This window comes from Meles meles, chromosome 12, assembly GCF_922984935.1.
Source record: "Meles meles chromosome 12, mMelMel3.1 paternal haplotype, whole genome shotgun sequence".
Classification (NCBI taxonomy): Eukaryota; Metazoa; Chordata; class Mammalia; order Carnivora; family Mustelidae; genus Meles; species Meles meles.
This window is the reverse complement of record NC_060077.1, coordinates 30,330,935-30,349,931: the sequence shown is the minus strand read 5'-3', so window position 1 is coordinate 30,349,931 and position 18,997 is coordinate 30,330,935. Positions and strand designations below refer to the sequence as shown.

The window sequence follows — 18,997 nt, the reverse complement described above, 5'->3', positions numbered from 1 at the left end:
GTAGGGGTGTTCCTTCTAGCTTTCGCTCCAGCCTGCCTAGCCCACTTCTGAGTTCCCTCTTTTTTTTTCTTCGCCCCAGATGCACATTCGGGGGGGGGGCGGGTAGCAATTGTTTGCCCCATTTTAGAGTCAAAGAAAACATCAAGGACAATAAGCAAGACACACAAAACAATTAACAAGAGGAACGCCGCGCGATTCCGGTACAAAACCAAAAGTACAAATTACAAATTCAACCGACCCAAGGGAGCCTCGAGGTCTCCCTGTGGTGGACAAAACCTGCCCAGGGGAACCAAGAGGCTCCCCTGTGGCGGACAAACAAATACAAATACTTTAATCCCTGGGGCGTCCCCCAGGGTGGCAGGGGAGAAGTCCGAGTTCGTCAACTCCTTCTCAAGCTGCCCAAAATACAAAGCAACAACGCGCTGTTGTACAATCCTATACAGGCGTATAGGCAGGACGGAGGACAAACGAGAACACGAGACGGGAGACAAGAACACAGTTATTAAATTTTAAATGCTGGCCAGCTTACCTCCCGGTGGGAGTCAGTTGGATCCTTGGGCAGGAGTCCGATGATCTCAGTGGGACCTCCAAATGTAAGACCCGCGGATCCCCTTACCCAAGAATTCAACACTGCCACAGGATGCAAACAGCAAGAGGTTCTTTATTGTAACACGGGCGCCTGCGGGTGGTCAGCAGCTCCTGCCAGCTGAGCACACCAGGCTGGAAGGGTGCAGGGTTTTTATAGACAGGTACTTGGCGTTTACGGATTGGCTTTGAGAGACCCCCGCGCGCAAAGAGAAAGGCGGGAAAGGGAAACAAAGAGGGGAGTTTAGGCCTTGGGATTCAGCAGAAAAGTATCTTGTCTACGTGACTATGCAGCCCCCTGCCTACGTGACTAACGTGACTATGCGGCCCCCTGCCTACGTGGTCAGGTATTAGGCCATATCTCATGAGAAGGTTGTTTGCAGGGAGTGCCCTATCTTGCTAAGAAACAGCTGTTATGAAGTTACCAACTAACACTGTATTGAGGGAGCCAAGCGGTTACAGAAAAGCAAAAGAGCAGTTGGTTATTTACATCCTAAAAGCCAGGCAGTTACATTGAATTCAACCCTGGGGGAAGCAGTTACATTGAATTCAACCCTGGGGGAAGGGTCTTTGCAGGCAGGGGTACTCTTCACATAGCAAAGGAACTAATTAACTGCTCCTTTGCTATGCAAAGAGCACTCTTTCAAGATCTTGAGCCACACCCATTTTCGAGTCTTTGTCATTTATGGTTATTGGTCTAATACTCTTACAAAAACACGTTTCCTTGGGACGCCTGGGTGGCTCAGTTGGTTAAGCGGCTGCCTTCGCCTCAGGTCATGATCCCGGCGTCCTGGGATCGAGTCCCACATCCAACTCCTTGCTTGGCAGGGAGCCTGCTTCTCTCTCTGTCTCTGCCTGCCACTCTATCTGCATGTGCTTGCTCTCTCTCTCTCTGACAAATAAATAAATAAAGTCTTAAAAAAACAAAACAAAACATGTTTCCTCTTAAAGGAGATTCATTAGAAGGGCTTTTGACGGGGCGCCAGGGTGGCTCAATTGGTTAGGTGTCTGCCTTCAGCTTAGTCCCTGGATCGAGCCCCACAGGGAGCCTGCTGCTCCCTCTGCCCCTCACTCCACTCGTGCATTCCTTCTGTCTCTCTCTCAAATAAATAAAATCTAAAAAATAAAAATAAAAAAGAGGGTTTTTGACAAACACAGGATCTTGATATCTTTAAAATAATAAAAGTAAAATAGATAAGAATTGCCAGAACTGGTGCACCTGGGTGGCTCAGTGGGTTAAGCCTCTGCCTTCGGCTCAGGTCATGATCCCAGTGTCCTGGAATTGAGCCCTGCAGTGTCCTGGAATCGAGCCCCGTAGTGGGCTCGCTATTCAGCAGGAAGCCTGCTTCTCCCTCTCCCCTCCCCCTGCTTGTGTTCTCTCTCTCTGTCAAATAAATAAACTCTTCAAAAAAATGAGATATACAGGAATATGACAAAGTATTTCTTTGTGAGCAAATTGAAGCATTTAACTTTTCTCTACCTGAACCCTCTGAAGTCCAGAGGCTCTCAGTGATTGGGTGATTCTGTCGGTTGAGGGTTGGACTCTTGGTTTTGTTTTGTTTTTTTAAGATTTTATTTATTTATTTGACAGAGACACAGCGAGAGAGGGAACACAAGCAGGGGGAGTGGGAGAAGGAGAACAAGTCTCCAAGGAGCAAGGAGCCCGATGTGGGGCTCGATCCCATGACCTGGGATCATGATCTGAGACAAAGGCAGACACTCAAAGACTGAGCCACCCAGGCGCCTCTGGACTCTCGGTTTTGTCTCTGGTCTTGAGATCCAAGCACAGCGTGGAGTCTGATATTCTCTCTCCCTCTTCCTCTGCTTTCTGCCCCTTGCGTGCTCTCTCTCTCTCCCTCTAAAATAATCATTTTTTTTTTAAAAAAAGGTGTTTTTATTAAAGCGTGGGCACCTTAGGGAGAAAGAATTGCATTGGGGTTGGAAGGTGCAACTAATTATATATTTTGGAATTGGGGGGTGAGTAGAGATAAAGGGAGTCCCTGAAGGGATTTTGAGGAGACTAAACAGGATCCTGGAGCTGTGGCTATTGTCAGCTAAGGTCACGTTTTGCCTCTAGCAAAGCATTAACATTAAGGCAGTTGTGAGTTCTTTGAGGAAAGTCACGCTTTGCCTGTTTCAGATATTTATCAAAGGACTGCAAGTTGTAAGGAAATTTAATTTTATCTACATTTCATTTGCCTTTGGTCTCCTCTGGTATCTCACCAGAGATTGTCCTCTGCTGTGTGGCCTTGGACAGGTTGCCGGCCCTCTCTGAAACTTAGTTTTACCTCCTGAGAAGGAGGATAATATTACTTCTACTCTGTGAGAATCCAGTCTGGATTCTCATAGTTCCTGCCTTGAAAGCCTATATTTAAAGTCCTAAAGCCCCAAAGACCCTGGGGAGCAGGCCACTCTCTGAGAATTTAGAGATGGGAATTGCTAAGCCTCGCCTCTTTGCCCTCCTTTCCCCTGCTCACCCAAGGCCTGGTCGGGTAAGTCCCTTTCACCTCTCTGAAGCACCCTGGGAGGTGGCAGAGCAGGAGACCATCCCCATTGCGGGTCCCAAGGCCCGGCTATGGCCCCACACAGCTCTCCCCACAGCCCCAGCTAGTTCTTTGCCCAGCCTGGCCTTGGGGTTCTGGCTGGGGAAGGGAGAGGGAGGGCACAGCAGGTGTGGGTCTTGCTCTGAAGGCCTTTTTTGACTTCTTTCTCCATAGGGCAGCTCCAGAGCAAGGAGTTCTTCCAGATTAATATGCTGCGGAAGGTACCCGCCCTCAAAGATGGTGACTTCATCTTGACTGAAAGGTGCCCTCCCTCCCTCCCTCCTCCTAAGCCCCTAGATCCCCTGGCCTCTGGCTGTCCCGCTGTGTGCCCTCTTAGACCTTATGCCGCAGATGAGGGCAGAGGGAGGGGTGTGGTGAGAGCTGACACCTGGGGATGGGGGTGACCAGGATGCCCGGAAGCCGATGCAAGATAGACCTGTACCTCCCTTGTCTTCGGCCTCCTCTTCTGGACCCTAGGGCCTCCCCACCCCTTGATGGAGGGGCAGTAGAAAAGAACATGGGAGCATTTGTCCAGTTGGTCAGAGAGCAAGTTCAGCACATGGAAGCTGAAAGAGCCTCTCCTGACTCCTCAGGCCACTCTCCAGAGTTGGCCAGGGCCTGAGGGAACAACTCACAGTGAGGGCCAGCCACCAGGCAGGCAGAGGGTAAGAGGTCAGGTGGCTACAGGCACAAAGGCTGGAGGACCTGTCAGGGTTGACCCATAACAGATCTGAGGACAGGCTTTCCCTCCAGGTCCTCAACCCAACATTGGGACATGCAGGGGGCTTGGTGCAAGATTCCAGAGGCCCAGAGAACCTTTTCTGAGCTGTGTGGCCTTGGAGGAGTCACTTAATTATTCTGAGGCTTAGCTTCCTCATGTGAAATCTCTACCTCATGGGGCCGGGGGTGGGGGCTACTGTGGTATCACAGCTATGGGCCTCTTAAAGGGCCAAGCAAACGGTGTGGCCCAGCGTCCATGCTGGAGACAGCGAAGGAAGGAGACTAGGGAGGGTACAGTCAGAGGCAGCGCCCAGGAAGCTGTGGATGAGAGGGGAGACATCAAGTACAGAGAAGCCCCAGAGCCCCACTGAGGGATGGGAGCTCCTGAGGAAAAAGGCCATGAACCAGGATCCTCACAGCCACTGTTCCTGCTGCCCCTGATCTATAGCTCCGCCATCTTGATTTACCTGAGCTCTAAGTACCAGACGGCCAACCACTGGTACCCCTCTGATCTTCAGGCCCGCGCTCGCGTCCACGAGTATCTGGGCTGGCACGCCGACTGCATCCGTGGCACCTTCGGTGTGCCCTTGTGGACCAAGGTGAGGAGAGCCATCTGGGGGCTGTTGACCGTCAGGGACCCGGGAGGAGGCAGGGATGTGGCCTGAGCCCACCCTTTGCCTGTCAGGTGATAGTACCACTAATTGGGGCCCACATGCCCGAGGAGAAGGTGGAACGGAACAAGACGGCCATGGACCAGGCGCTGCAGCAGCTGGAGGAAAAGTTCTTGGGGGACCAGGCCTTCTTCACCGGCCAGCAGATGTCTCTGGCTGACCTCATGGCCTTCGAGGAGCTGATGCAGGTATGAGCTTGGGATCTGTGGGCGGCATCCCTCCTGTCGCTGCCCTCACTAGACAGAAGCCCTTAGGCAGGCCTAGAGACAGCTAGGAATTTGCCCAGAATCACAGAGCAAGGTTCTGTCCGAACTGATGTTTTCGCCCTGAACTTCTGCTTCCTTCTTGGGTGTGGTGGTTCATGCTGGTGCTCCTGGGCCCTGAGGCTGTCCATACTTCCCTGGGCCTCACATGGGAGTTGGCAAGGTAGGGGGAAGGTGTCCAACACCTGTGCTAGTGGTTCTAGTATTGGGGCCTCAGTATTGCTGTAACTTTCCCATCCTTGTCCCTGCAGCCTGTGGCTGTTGGCTATGACCTCTTTGAGGGAAGGCCGAAACTGGCAGCATGGCGTGAGCGAGTGGAGGCTTTCCTGGGTTCTGATCTGTTCCAAGAGACCCATGGTCCCATCCTGAACATCCTGGAGCAGGTGGTCAACAAAAAATTCCCGAAGCCTTCCTCAGAAGTCTATCCGTATATGCTGCTTCGTATTTCCAGGATTCCCTGAGGAGTCTGGAAGCGGGGGGGGGGGGGGGGGGGGGGGGCTGATGGTTGGAGGCCAGGAGATTAGGCATAAAGAGTCATTCTTAGTTTCTTACTTGTCCTTTTTCATCCCTCTGTCTTACCTCAGTCTCTTGTTTCTGACTCCTGGAGGAGCTCTACCACAGGTAGGATGCCTGATGTCCTTGGCAGTGCTGCTTCTCAAGTATAGCACATATAATCAACAGAAGACTAAAATCCACCATATATAAAGAGCTCTAGAAATTCAATAGCATGAGGAAGAACAAATCAACTTATATAAAGAGCTCTAGAAATTCAATAGCATGAGGAAGAACAAATCAACTTAAAATCAGCAAATGTCATTGGTCTTTTAAGTATAATGAAGACTTGGGGTGATGCCTGAGTGGCTCAGTCAGTTAAGTGTCTGCCTTCGGCTCAGGTCATGATCCCAGGGTCCTGGAATGGAGTCCCACATCCGGCTCCTTGCTCGGCAGGGAGCCTGCTTCTCCCTCTGCCTTCCACTCTCCCTGCTTGTGTGCTCTCTCTCCCTGACAAATAGATAAATAAAATCTTTAAAAAATATATAATGAAGACTTGGGATGCCTGGGTGGCTCAGTTGGGTAAGCATCTGACTGTTGATTTTGGCCCAGATCATGATTTCAGGGTCTGAGATGGAGTCCTATGTCCAGCTCATACTCAGCACAGAGTCTGCTTGTCCCTCTCCCTCTGTTCTCTCCCAACTTGCACACTCTCTCTCTTTCTCTAAATAAATAAATAAATAAATAAAATCTTAAAAAAAATACATAATGAAGACTGAGACACTTGAAGAAGAAACCAAGAATGATTAGTTCTATTACATGGTCATATTACATGTAGTAATAAAATTATGTCCCGGTAACCCTCATCATAGTTAATCCAAGTAACCTCATAGATTACAAGCCAATATATAACATTCTTACCAGGGCAACAAAATGGTAAGAAATCCATTAGAATGGCAAGCTCCTAAAGGATATAGATGACGTTTCAAGGGCTATGGTAATGGTTTTTGAAATCTGGGAAACAGAAGACTTAACAAGCACTCCTGTCTTCTAGTGTGGTTTCAGCATAAGAGAAAACAGGGGTTATAGGTTTTTGCAGAAGCCACCGTGTGTATCCCCCAGATCTGTCTCTGTGACAGAGCCCACACCAGTTACTTTAATGGAGAGAATTTAACAAAAAGAATTGGTGGGGTGTCTGGGTGGCTCAGTTGGTTAAGTGTCCCACTCTTGATCTTGGCTCCGGTCTCAATCTCAGGGGTCATGAGTTCAAATCCTGCATCGGGCTCCATGCTGGATGGGAGCCTCCTTAATAATAATAATAAACATAAACATTAAGAATTGGTCACTGGGCATTATAGAACTCAGGCAGAGAAAACCCAGATGATCACAAGGACAGCCACTAGCTCTGGGGCTGGGGGGGACCAAGGGAGGAAATTGGAATTCTCAAAATATAGATGCTGGGGGAGACACCCTGTGGAAGTCAGACTTCTGAGAAGGGTGCTGCTGCCTCCAAACCCCGAGGAGGGTCCCATGGGGGCTGAGATCAGACCTTGGAGAAGGGACACCTGTTGCTGCCATCTCAGGGTGAATGAAAACATGCATCCTAGGAGTGTTGGAAAATTGCAAACTGAGTTCAACTGCACTACAGGAGAATTCCTGCCCCCTGAGCGAAGACCCCTTGGTGTGGGGATGTCGACAGTGTCAGGAACCTTTGACCTCCTCCAGCCTCCTCTCCAGTTCATGGTATTTGGTGTGTTTTTTTGTTTTTTGTTTTTATGACAAGTCTTAATGCTGTCTATAATACCTACAGTGTATGGCACCATCTAGATTCGGGAAGCCAGCAGCCAATAGTAGTCTTGTAGCCATTTCTGCCTGGGAATCAAAATGTCTCCATTTTGAATAGAAAAATAATGCTGAGGATAATGGGTTTCCCCACAGGAGAGTTTATGCCTAACCAAAATAGCACTCTTGTGGGAAGGTAAAAAATGCCAGCCGTGCCCCTGTCCTGAGCTATCTAGCGAGAGCACAGTGCGTCTGAGTGAGGCATTTCAGCCACATGGAAGAGAAGACTTTGGCCCAGGACTCTGTCTGGAATCCTGGATAAGAAGCACCAGGCTCAGCCCCACGTGTAGCCGCCCCCAACTAACTATGATGACATCCTTGAGAGTGTTGGAAGGGCGACTTGAAACAAAGCCCCGGGCTGGGTGGGAGGCATCTGTCTTCAAGTCGGTGCTGTGGACTAGCTCTAGCAGACGGTTTGACATTTCTTCTGTATTCCCTGGAACTGGTTCCTCATCTTGGGGTTTGTTGCAGGGTTTCGGCTTTGATGTGTCAGGTTCCTGCATCCTCATTCTGGCGTGTCCTTCCAGGCAGTGGAAGAGTCAGCCTCTAGCTGACTCCCAAGGTGGCCTCTCACTGGCCATGGTCACACTTAGGGTTACCATCCCTGCTCTCAGACCCCCATGCTGGTCACAGTGTCCTGCCCCACCAAGGACCTGGTGCTCTACCTGGACCTGCTGTTCCAGGCTGGCTGCCCCATCATATCTTCGCCAGGCTTCCCCTCCAAGCCAGACTCTGTAGTACTGGTCCAGGGACCTGCTCCTCCCATGCCACATATCCCCTCCTTACCACCCCTCCCTCTCGGAGGCCAGAACATTTGGGTTCCCTTCCATCTGTACCTGGTGGTTTCCCTTACCCAGAGGGAAGGCATTCGCATCAGAACGTAGCCACCACCCCAAACCTCCAGCCTGTGAACTTTGGGCAGTGTCTCAGGCTGCATGGGTTGCTAGAACAAAAATACCAGAGGGGCACCTGGGTGGCTCAGCCGGTCAAGCGTCTGTCTTCGGCTCTGGTAAAGATCTCGGAGTCCTGGAATCAAATCCCCTATCTGGCTCCCTGCTCAGAGGGAAGCCTGCTTCTCCTTCTCCCTCTGCTGCTCCCCTTGCTTGTGCTCTCTCTCCCTCTCTTGCACTCACTCTCTCTGTCTCAAATAATAAATAAAATCTTGAAAAAAAAAATCCCATTGAGAAACAAGATAGAGGATCATAAGGAAAGGGAGGGCAAAATGAAGCAAGACAAAACCAGAGAGGGAGAGAAGCTATAAAAGACCCTAATCTCAGGAAACAAACAGGGTTACTGGAGGAGAGAGGAGTGGGAGGGAAGTGTGGCTGGGGGATGGACATTGGGGAGGGTATGTGATATGGTGAGTGCTGTGAATTGTGTAAGACTGAGGAATCACAGACCTGTGCCCCTGAAATAAATAACACATTATATGTTAATTTAAAAAAATTCCAAAAACAAAAATACCAGAGGCTGGGTGGCTTACCCTTAAACATCTTACCTTTACCAACATCTATTTCTCACACTTCTGGAGGTCGTGAAGCACAAGATCAAGGTGCCGGTAGATTCAGTGTCTGATGAGAGCTTGCTTCCTGGTTCGTAATGACTGGTGGTGGAAAGGGCTTGGGAGTTCCCTGGAGTCTCTTTGTGAGGGACTGTCCCGTTTCCCATCGTCTTAGCGGTTAGGGTTTCACCATAGGTCTTCGGAGGACAAGGGAAGACAAACCTTTAGCCCATAGCAGAGGCTCCCAAGCCTTGCTGGTGTGATGATTTGGGTAGCTGAGAACATCTGCCTTGTGTGGAGGTGGAGAGATGATGGGGTTCTGGCCCTGGTCCCATTCAGCTCCCTGCGTCCTGGTTGGCTGCTCTAGGCATAATCTGAATGAGAATTTTGCCCAAGGGACAAGTTGAGGAGGGTGCCTATCCTAAAGGATGATGGCTTCACTTTGGCTGAAAGGTAACTCCCAGCCAGCCTCTAGTCCCCACCCTGGGCTCTTCAGGCATCTGGCTTCTGCTAGTTGCAGTTTCCAGCAGCGCTGGGTGTGAGCAAAGTCACTTGCCTTGTTGCTCATTTGGCCTGTTCTTCGAACCTGTGAGAAACACATCTATCTCTCTATCTATCTATCCATCCATCTACCCAACCATCCATGTATTCACTTATTTTTACATTAGCCCAGATGGCTATAGCTCTGCTTTCTAGAACATGACTCTATAGACCTGCCCCATTATATAGTTTTGGTGAGGTTGCTTGAGAAGAAACTCACATCTGGACTGATTCCTAAAACATACATTTCACCACTTTGCTTCTTTGGGTTCAAAGTGTAGATTATTGGGGCACCTGGCTGGCTCAGTTGGTAGAGAATGTAACTCCTAATCTCAGGGTTGTAAGTTCGAACCCCACGTTGGGTATAGAGATCACTTAAAAATAAAATCTTTTTTTTTTAAGATTCTATTTTTTATTTGAATTTTTAAAAAAGATTTTATTTATTTATTTGAGATAGAGAGCGAGAACATGAGAGGGGAGAAGGTCAGAGGGAGAAGCAGACTCCCCATGGAGCTGGGAGCCCCATGTAGGACTTGATCCTGGGACTCTGGAATCATGACCTGAGCCGAAGGCAGTCGTCCAACCAACTGAGCCACCCAGGCACCCAAGATTTTTTTTTTTAATTTAATTTATTTGACACACAGAGAGAGAGAGAGTGCACAAGCAGGGAAAATGGAAGGCAGAGGGATAGGGGGAGAAGCAGGCAGGGAACCTGATATGGGACTCAATCCCAGGACCCTCGGATCATGACCTGAGCTGAATGCAGACTCTTAACTACTGAGTCACCCAGGTGCCCCATAAAAATCTTTTTTTTTTTTTTTAAGATTTTATTTATTTATTTGACAGACAGAGATCACAAGTAGGCAGAGAGGCAGGCAGAGAGAGAGAGATGGAGAAGCAGGCTCCCCACTGAGCAGAGAGCCGGATGCGGGCCTCGGTCCCAGGACCCTGAGATCGTGACTTGCACAGAAACCAAGAGTGGAATGCCCAACTGACTGAGCCACCCAGGTGCCCCTCATCATGCTAAACCTTAAACCTTACATCTTTGCCGGCAATGACAAGGGAAACACTCTTTGTACTTAGGTTCTCTTCTGTAGGCAGTGTCCATGGTAAGGCACCGCACCATACTTAGCCAGTACACTTGCCAGTGCTCCATAAACCGACAACTGTCTCTCCAAGAAGGGATGAGCTGATTGAGAATGGGCTCCAACAGACGTGACTTTGCAGGGAAAATAGTTAGCAGCTGCACAGGTTTGGAAATAGTGAAGGTCCCTACCGTCATAACCGGCAATAAGCTGCCCAGCACCACCTGGTCATCTCCGGCCACATTGTTTTGCTATCTCAGTCTTGCTTCCAGTTAGGGATACAAGACAGGACACATGTACATCTGGAATCCAGACAGTCCATCTGCATTAAATCACACAACGGTCTCGCATCAGCATCACACCCCCAGACTGAGGCACCCATGTGGTTGTTAGCAAGGAGAATTGTTTTCCTGATGAGCTACAAGTTGTGCCCGGGGACTCTCTTCAATGCAACAACACCAAATGGGTTTCAAACTGACCAGGACAGAACTGGGGCAGTTCCATTGGATTTTCAATTCAATGAAGCCTGTTTTAAGGTCTTCAAACGGTGAAGTCGCTGTCAAACAGGTTTCTAAAGCAAGTCTACATGCCTGACTGGGCCATCAGAGGCACCACTGGCATTCTCTTGTGGAATCCCATGTTTGAAAAGAAAATAGCAGACAGGGGGTCATGGGGGCGGGGAGACACTGGTGTCTGGGAGATACTAGTTACTGAGAAATATCTTGACACAGGCCATTTCATTAGAGAACATTTTTTTTTTTTTTTTTTAGAGAACATTTTTTTTAAATATTTTATTTATTTATTTTAGGGTGCCTGGGTGGCTCAGTTGGTTAGGCCACTGCCTTCGGCTCAGGTCATGATCCCAGGGTCCTGGGATGGAGTCCCGCATCGGGCTCTCTGCTCAGCAGGTAGCCTGCTTCTCCCCCTCCCCTCTCTGCCTGCCTCTGCCTACTTCTGATCTGTCTGTCAGATAAATAAATAAATAAAAATCTTTAAAAAAATTTTATTTATTTATTTATTTTAGAGATGGGGTAGGGGTGCGGGGCATAAATGAGCAAGCAAGGGGAAGAGTGGAGGGTAAGGGACAAGCAAACTCCGAACTGAGCTAAGCATTGAGCCTGATGTGGGGCTTGATCCATGGCCCGTGAGATCATGACTTGAGCTGAAATCAAGAGCCAGACCCTTGAGGCACCTGGGTGGCTCAGTCTTTCAGCGTCTGCCTTCGGCTCAGGTCATGATCCCAGGGTCCTGGGATTGAGCCCCGTATCAGGAACCCTGCTTAGCGGGAAACCTACTTCTCCCTCTCTCACTCCCCCTGCTTGTATTCTGTCTCTCACTGTGTCTTCTCTGACAAATAAATAAAATCTTAAAAAAGAAAAAAAAAAAAAGGAGTCAGACCCTTAACGGACTGAGCCACCCAGGGGTCCAGAGAACTTTATTTTGGGGAAGAGTTGGGACAGTTGAGTCACGGAGCATAATTGCTGATGTGCCAGCTGCTCTGAGCACCTTGTGTGTATGAGCTCAAGGAGTCTCCCCGAGCCAGGCACAGTGGCTCACGAAATGCTTTACACTGGTACAGTGCACAGCTGCCACTGCACCTGTGGACTGTGACGGGGCCACACATTCCGGCTAATGGACCAGTAATCTGTGACTATTACTGCCAGTGCCCTTGTGGGTCACTGCTGAGTATGGCTGTGGGACACTTCCATAAAAGGCATTGCTGGCTAAAGGAGTCATGTATCTTTTTTTGGGTGGGTGGAGAGGTTGGAGGGAAATGGAAAGATTTTTTTTTAAAGATTTTATTTATTTATTTGACAGACAGATCCCAAGTAGGCAGAGAGCCAGGCGGGGGTGGGGTGGGGAAGGCAGGCTCCCTGCTGAGCAGAGAGCCTGATGGGGGGCTTGATCCCAGGACCCTGAGACCATGACCTGACCGAAGGCAGAGGCTTAACTCACTAAGCCACCCAGGTGCCCCAAAATGGAATGATTTTTATTTAAAAAAATATTTATTAAAGTTGTGTTTTTTTTTAACGTTGTCTTTTAAGAGATTTTATTTATTTATTTGACAGAGAGCAACACAGCAAGAAAGGGAACACAAGCAGAGGGAGTGGGAAAGGGAGAAGCAGGCTTCCCCATGGAGCAGGGAGCCTGATGTGGGGCTTGATCCCAGGACCCTGGGATTATGACTTGAGCCAAAGGCAGATGCCTAGCAACTGAGCCACCCTGGCGCCCCACTGCCTTTTTTTTAAGATTTTATTTATTTGACAGACAGAGATCACTAGTAGGCAGAGAGGCAGGTACAGAGAGAGGAGGAAGCAGGCTCCCTGCTGAGCAGAGAGCCCCATGTGGGGCTTGATCCCAGGACCCTGGGATCATGACCTGAGCTGAAGGCAGAGGCTTTAACCCACTGAGTCCCAGTTTTGTTTTTTTTTAGTGGACACATGATGTTACCTAGGGGCCCCTGTTTTGTTTTTTTTAGTGGACACATGATGTTACCACCCGTTTCAGGCGGACAGTGTAGTGATTCTACAGCTGTACACGAATAGGCTCACGAATGTAGCCACCACCTGTCATCACACGATGTGATCACAATATTATGGACTGTATTCACTATGCCATGCCTTTCATCCCCGTGCCGTTTTCATCCCGTGACTGGAAACCTGTACCTTACTCCCCTTTGCCCATTTTGCCCACCCCCTACCTCCCTTTCCCTCTGGCAGCCATTAGTTCGTCTTCTGCCTTGGGAGGTCCTGATTCTGCCATCACATGCCCTTTTTGCTAGATATCACCACACTGCTGTCTGTGGAGGTTGTCCTAGCCCTCATGGACTGTTTTTGTTAGTAAGCTCTGGACCCTGAACCAAGATACCACAGAGTGGGGTGGGGGCACCAGGGAGCTTAGAAAAACAAACTTATTTTCTTGCAGTTCTGGAGTCTGGAAGTTCAAGATCAAGGTGCTGGCAAGGTCGGTTTCTCCCGAGGCCTCTCTCCTGGGCTTGTAGCTGGCCACCTTCTCCCTGTGTCCTCATGTGGTCTTTTTCCTGTGCATGTGAGACACTTCTGTGTCTCTCTGTGGGTCCTAATCTCTCTTATAAGGACACCGGTCAGATTGGAATAGGGCCCATTGGGGTTTAGGACTTCGACACAGGAGTGTGGGGGGAGGACACACTTGAGCTTATAACGTGACATGCAGGAGTGTGCTCTGTGCTGAAAAACTTGACTGTGGCAGGTGGATGGGGACGGAGTGGACTCTCACGCTAGTTTTCCTGGGGGGTTGCATTTTAAAAATAAAACTGGGCACTTTTCGAGTGTTTGGATCCATTGGCATTTCTTCTCCTGTGACCTTTTTGTGTCATTTGTGAAGGGCCCCAATACCTAAGAATGGTATGTGGGATATGGATGGATAAGCTCCTTTGAGCCCTCCACCCTAATTGAGGCTTTCACTGCTACAGCCTCGAAGGCCCCTGACCTCACCCAGCTGGCTTTTGTGAGATGTGAGTTCGGGGGGCCGTGCCAGGCCACAACCCCCCCACCTCAACATTTTGCACTCTTCTTCTATAGCCTCCATGTCTTGAGTTGTTGAACACATGCCCACCAAAGCCCGTTTCTCTCTTCCTTTCTTCCTGCTTGTAGGCCTTCCTATTTCACGCTAGTGTGACTGAACCCAAGTTCATCTGCCCAACGCACAGTGGAGACATCAGTGAGACATCGTGTGTAAAGGCTGCCACGCGAGGATACAGGGGACAAGTCTCAAACGTTCCCTAGTGTCAATGAGGATGTGGAGAAAAGGGAACCCTCATGCACTGTTGGTGGGGCATGCAAACTGGTGCTGCCATTCTGCAAAAGAGCATGGAGGTTCCTCAAAAAGTTAAGAATGGAAACAGCGTATGGTCATGTCATTCCATTACTGGGTATTTACACAAAGAATATAAAAACATTAATTCAAAAGGTGTATGTAATCCTGGGGGCCTGAGTGGCTCAGTGGGTTAAGCCTCTGACTTTGGCTCAGGTCATGATCTCAGGTCCTGGAATCGAGCCCTGCATCAGGATCTCTGCTTAGCAGGGAGCCTGCTTCCCTGTCTCTGCCTGCCTCTCTGCCTACTTGTGATCTCTGTCTGTCTAATAAATAAAATCTTAAAAAGAAAAGATATAGGTAATCCTACGTTTATTGCAGCAGTGTTTAAAACAGCCAATTGGTGGAAGCAGCCCAAGTGTCCATCGATAGATGAATGAATAAAGATACGTGTATGTATGCATGTATGTATGTATGTATATATAACGGAATATTATGCAGCCATGAAAAAGAATGAACTCTTGCCATTTGCAACGACATAGATGGAGTCATACAGTATTATGCTAAATGAAATAAGTCAGTGAGAGAAAGACAAATACTGTATGATTTCACTCATAGATGGAATTTAAGAAACAAAACAAATGAACAAAGGGAAAAAAATCCCCAGACTCTTAACTGTAGAGAACAAACTAGTGGTCACACAGGGAAGGTGGGTGGGGGGATGGGTGAAATAGGGGATGGGGATAGAGAGTACGCTTACCAGGATGAGCACTGACCAATGCGTGGAATTGCTGAATCACTCTATTATACCCCTGAAACTAATATAATGCTGCCTGTTAGCTATCTTGGAATTAAAATTACTCTATCTGAAGGTGATTAAAAAAATAAAATAGGGGCACCTGGGTGTCTCAGTTGGTTAAACATCCAACACTTGATTTCAGCTCAGGTCATGATCTCAGGGTGGTGAGATCGAGCCCCCAGTCGGGCTCAGCACTCAGTGGGGAGTCTGCTTGAGATTCTCTCTCTGCCCTCCTCCCAGCTCATGCATACACTTTTTCTACCAAATAAATAAATAAATCTAAAATAAGATAAAAGTACACACACACACACACACACACCCCTGCCTACCTGAAGAGGTAGAGTCAGAGATTTTGAAAGGCCAGCAAGGGGCATCTGTGTGGCTCAGGCAGTTAAGGGTCTGCCTTTGGCTCAGGTCATGGTCCCAGGGTTCTGGGATCAAGTCCCCTCAATGGGGAGCCTGCTTTTCCCTTCGCCTGCTTCTCCCCCTGCTTGTGAGCATGCTCTCTTCCTCTTACAAATAAAATCTTAAAAAAAAAAAAAAAAAGAAAAGAAAAAAGGTCTTAAAAAAATAAAGGCCAGCAAAAGAGGGTCTGTGTAAAGGGGAGAAGAGTCATGTGACTCAAGATCAGCCCCAGGAAGTTTGCTGAGTGTGGGGGAGTCAATTTCATTTTGTTGTGCTCAAAGAGGAAGTCAGTGGTCCTGGATTCCGCTGGCTTCTTTATGAAAGCTTGAGCTCCTGCAAAACAACTAAATTAACATTTGGTGGGGTGCCTGGGTGACTCAGTGGATTATCTCAGGGTCCTGGGATCCAAATCCCACATTGGGCTCTCTGCTCAGCAGGGAGCCTGCTTCCCCCTTTCTCTCTCTGCCTACTTGTGATCTCTGTCTGTCAAATAAATAAACGACAACAACAAAAAAATCTAAAAAAAAAAAAAATTTAAATTAACATTTGGTTATCACTTGTCAAGCATGAATGTTATTTTACAGAAACAAGGGGACAGAGGATAAGCAGATTTGGGGGAAGGAGTTGAGCTGCACTTCCTGCCCTGTCAACTCTTTGGTGACAGGTTTCACTAGCATCCTAGTGGGGTCTAGGGACGGAAGAACCCAGGGGCACCTGGGTGGCTCAGTTGTTAGATGTCCGTCTTCAGCTCAGGTCATAGGCCCAAATCAAGGGCCCAAGGTCCTGGGATAGAGCCCCCATATTGGGCACCCGGCTCCGCAGGAAGCCTGCTTCCCCTTCTTCCACTTCCCCTGCTTGTGTTCCCTCTTTTGCCGTGTCTCTCTCTCTGTCAAATTAAAAAAAAAAAAAAATCTTGAAAAAAAAATAGAACCTAGAGTCTTTAATCATCACAAAGACTACACCCTGTTTTTTTTTTTTTTCTTTCTTTTTTTTTTTTTTGGTTGTTGTGGCTTTTTTTTTTTTTTTTTAATTTATTTGACAGACAGAGAGCACAGGCAAGGGGAGTGGCAAGCAGAGTGAGAGGGAAAAGCAGGCTCCCCGCTGAGCAAAGAACCCCACTTGGGGCTCGTCCAAGGACCCTGAGACCATGGCCTGGGCCAAAGGCAGATGCTCAACTGACTGAGCCACCCAGGCACCCCTATACCCTGTTTTATAATCAAGGGTTTCTCATTACCGACCACGTGCCTGAACACAAAACTTAGAAAATTGAGCTTACGTAACAGAAACAGCACAGGTCAAAGCACATGACACTTTCAAGTTTCTCAGAGTTCCTTTTGCCAATGTTTGTTTTTTTGTCTAGTGATCTGTTTTCTCAGGAGAGAACCCTTCTCCAGGGTTCCCAGTTTCTCAGGACACCCCCGCAGGAGGCCATGCGGCTTATATGGCTGCTGTTCTTGGATGTGACAGTAGATGGCACTGCCAACCAATAAATGGGGTCCTTAGCCTTGGCCTCTGAGCTCATGGTTCCCTGGGCCTTCCTACCAGGGTTCTACCCATCCTGTGTCATTCCCAGCTTGAGCCCTGAGCTGCTCCCTTGTCGCATCTGTCCTGCTCTGAGGGTCCCTGGTGGGTGTCTTCCCTCTTCGATCCTGTTCCTGTGGCCTCCCTTTCAGAGATTCCTCCCATTTGCTTGTTTTCGTGGACCTTTTCCATCTTCCCTCAGAGGGTGGGGAGTAGAGACATCCTGTGCTTTTTAGACCCACACCGGCTACTTTTTTGTTCACAATTGGATGGTTTGCTTTCAATAGGCACTGCAATAAAATAGAAGACGTAAATGCACAGTAAACACTCACTGTGAGTTCAGTGTAGGTGACAGCTATGTCCTGGAGGGGGGGCCACTGCTGAACTAACCACGCTGGGCACCATCAAAGGAGGGGGCTAGCGGGATCCTCAGGTCTCCTGCTTCTGGAGGAGAGACAGAAGAGGCTCCTGGAAATGACCTTGAATCCCGAACTGGTCTTGGCAGAGGGAAGGGGATGAGCTAATGCTGAAAGCAGGAAGGTCAAGTGTGTTTGGGACTCTCCAGCAGCTGGGCATGGCGAGGGGCATACTGGCAAGCCAACGTCATGGTGGCAAGATGAGCACAGGTTCTCGAGCCATGCTGAGGGCTGGCCTTTAGATCCCTGGACTACTGTTGCTCAGGTATGTGATCCGCCAGGGGCATGACCTGACGGCTAGATGGTGGAGTGGGGTGTGGAGAGCTGGGTGGAGGACAGCATGAAGGGGAATCGTTCAATGGCAGAGAATTCTTCTACCAGAGGCCTGCAGGCTTCTGAGGTTGGTGGGAATGGCTCAGCGGGAGCGAATGGGGGCTTTCTGGGGGGGCGGGCTATGTTGGGGCCCACAGCCCCATCCCCAAGGTCCTGGCACTGGCTGTTAATCCCTCTGGTGGACCCCACCAGGAGGGCTGGGAGACAGAAGAAAGACCCCTCTCTTGTCCCCTAGCCTATTCTCCCTCCACTGCTTTTTGTCTGTCCCTGAGTCTCGCTCCCCATTGACTGGGTGAATGAATGAGTAAATGAACAAAGGGAAGAGTTCCTAGCTGCCCTGTTCCTCTTCACCTCCCCATCTTGCTTCCAGGTTATGCTCTTTGTCACGCTTCTTGCACTCCTCCCTGTACCACATGGCTGGGGCCCTTGTCCAATATGATAAAGCCAGCTGGGATTCTCTGTGCAGGGTTGGGTTACAGGTCTCAGACATTGGACTCCCTGATGGCTCTGGGCATGTTGGTTGGGTCTGAGCCCAGCCTCCCATCGACTGCCTGGCTGGGCCTGCATGGCTTCACTCCCTCCTGTCTGGGCTCCAGGATGGCTGGCTGTGGATAGACAGGCTCCTGGGGCTGCCCAGCCCTGGTTCTCCCTTTCCACTGGGGGAGAGTCTGAGCCAGCTGTCCTCCTTCTGCAGCTGGTGTCTTCCAGATCCTTTCCTTGGGAAGGACCATGGGCCTCAGCAAGAGTCAGCTTTGTGCCTGTTCCCTGTTCCTCCTTCCCAGAAAGTCCTGCCACAACCCTGGACCCTGCCTGATCCAATCAGAGTGGCCCAGGGGTACAGGGTCTTCACTGGCTGGGCTGAATCATGAACTGTCCTTGAAACCAAGGGTGGGGACAGTCCTCCCCAAGTCACATGTCCTACAAGTACTTGTGTTTGTGGACAGTGGACTTTGTCCCTAACAGTCCTGCCTGGCGGACTTCAGTTCCTGTAAAAACAGTGGGGAACATTATAGTTGCCTTGCATGGGTCAAGAAAGTCAGGAAGTGTCTCTGATGTTCCAAGGTGGTCCCAGAATGGGGCGGGGGCAGCTTCCTGGGAGGCCCTGGCTCAGTCCCCAGGGGGCTGTTCCAGCTGTCACCTGCTCCATGACTCACCACACCAGCATGGGCCAGCGTGGATGCTAGGCCCCAGCTCCCAACCTACCCACAGCTCACAGAGGTGCTGCCCCAGAGCTCACCCCTCAGCATCTCAAGACTTGGGTTCTGACCCAAGGCTTGGGTTCTGACAGAAAAGAAGTGCACAGGACAGTCCAGGAGGAAGAGAGAAAAACGGACAAGGCTGGGAACATGGCTACACTGGGTGGGGGATGCAACCTGGCTGAGGGCACTTGGGCTGTGGGAGGGAGTTGCACAGGGGAGCGTGGGGTCTGACAGGGACTTGAGAAATCCTGTGGATTAGGACAGAGGGCCTTTGGTGGAGGTAGAGGGGC

At 49.5% G+C, this 18,997-nt stretch overlaps 1 protein-coding gene across 5 annotated transcripts in view; it reads left to right on the top strand.

Annotated features, from left to right (window-relative positions):
- LOC123953836 (glutathione S-transferase theta-2B-like) overlaps positions 1-14,232 on the top strand; it is a 30,198-nt gene extending 15,966 nt beyond the window's left edge. For 3 of the 5 annotated variants that reach the window (XM_046024274.1, XM_046024276.1, XM_046024275.1), the window contains exons 3-6: positions 3,303-3,390; positions 4,297-4,447; positions 4,534-4,707; positions 5,034-5,532. In XM_046024274.1, coding sequence (XP_045880230.1) covers positions 3,303-3,390; positions 4,297-4,447; positions 4,534-4,707; positions 5,034-5,243 — 623 coding nt within the window. In that variant the 3' untranslated portion in view covers positions 5,244-5,532. Of the gene's footprint in view, positions 1-3,302; positions 3,391-4,296; positions 4,448-4,533; positions 4,708-5,033; positions 5,533-13,874 lie in introns of those variants that run through there. The other 2 variants (XM_046024278.1, XM_046024277.1) reach the window with 2 other exon arrangements.
- The last annotated feature ends 4,765 nt before the right edge of the window (positions 14,233-18,997 follow it).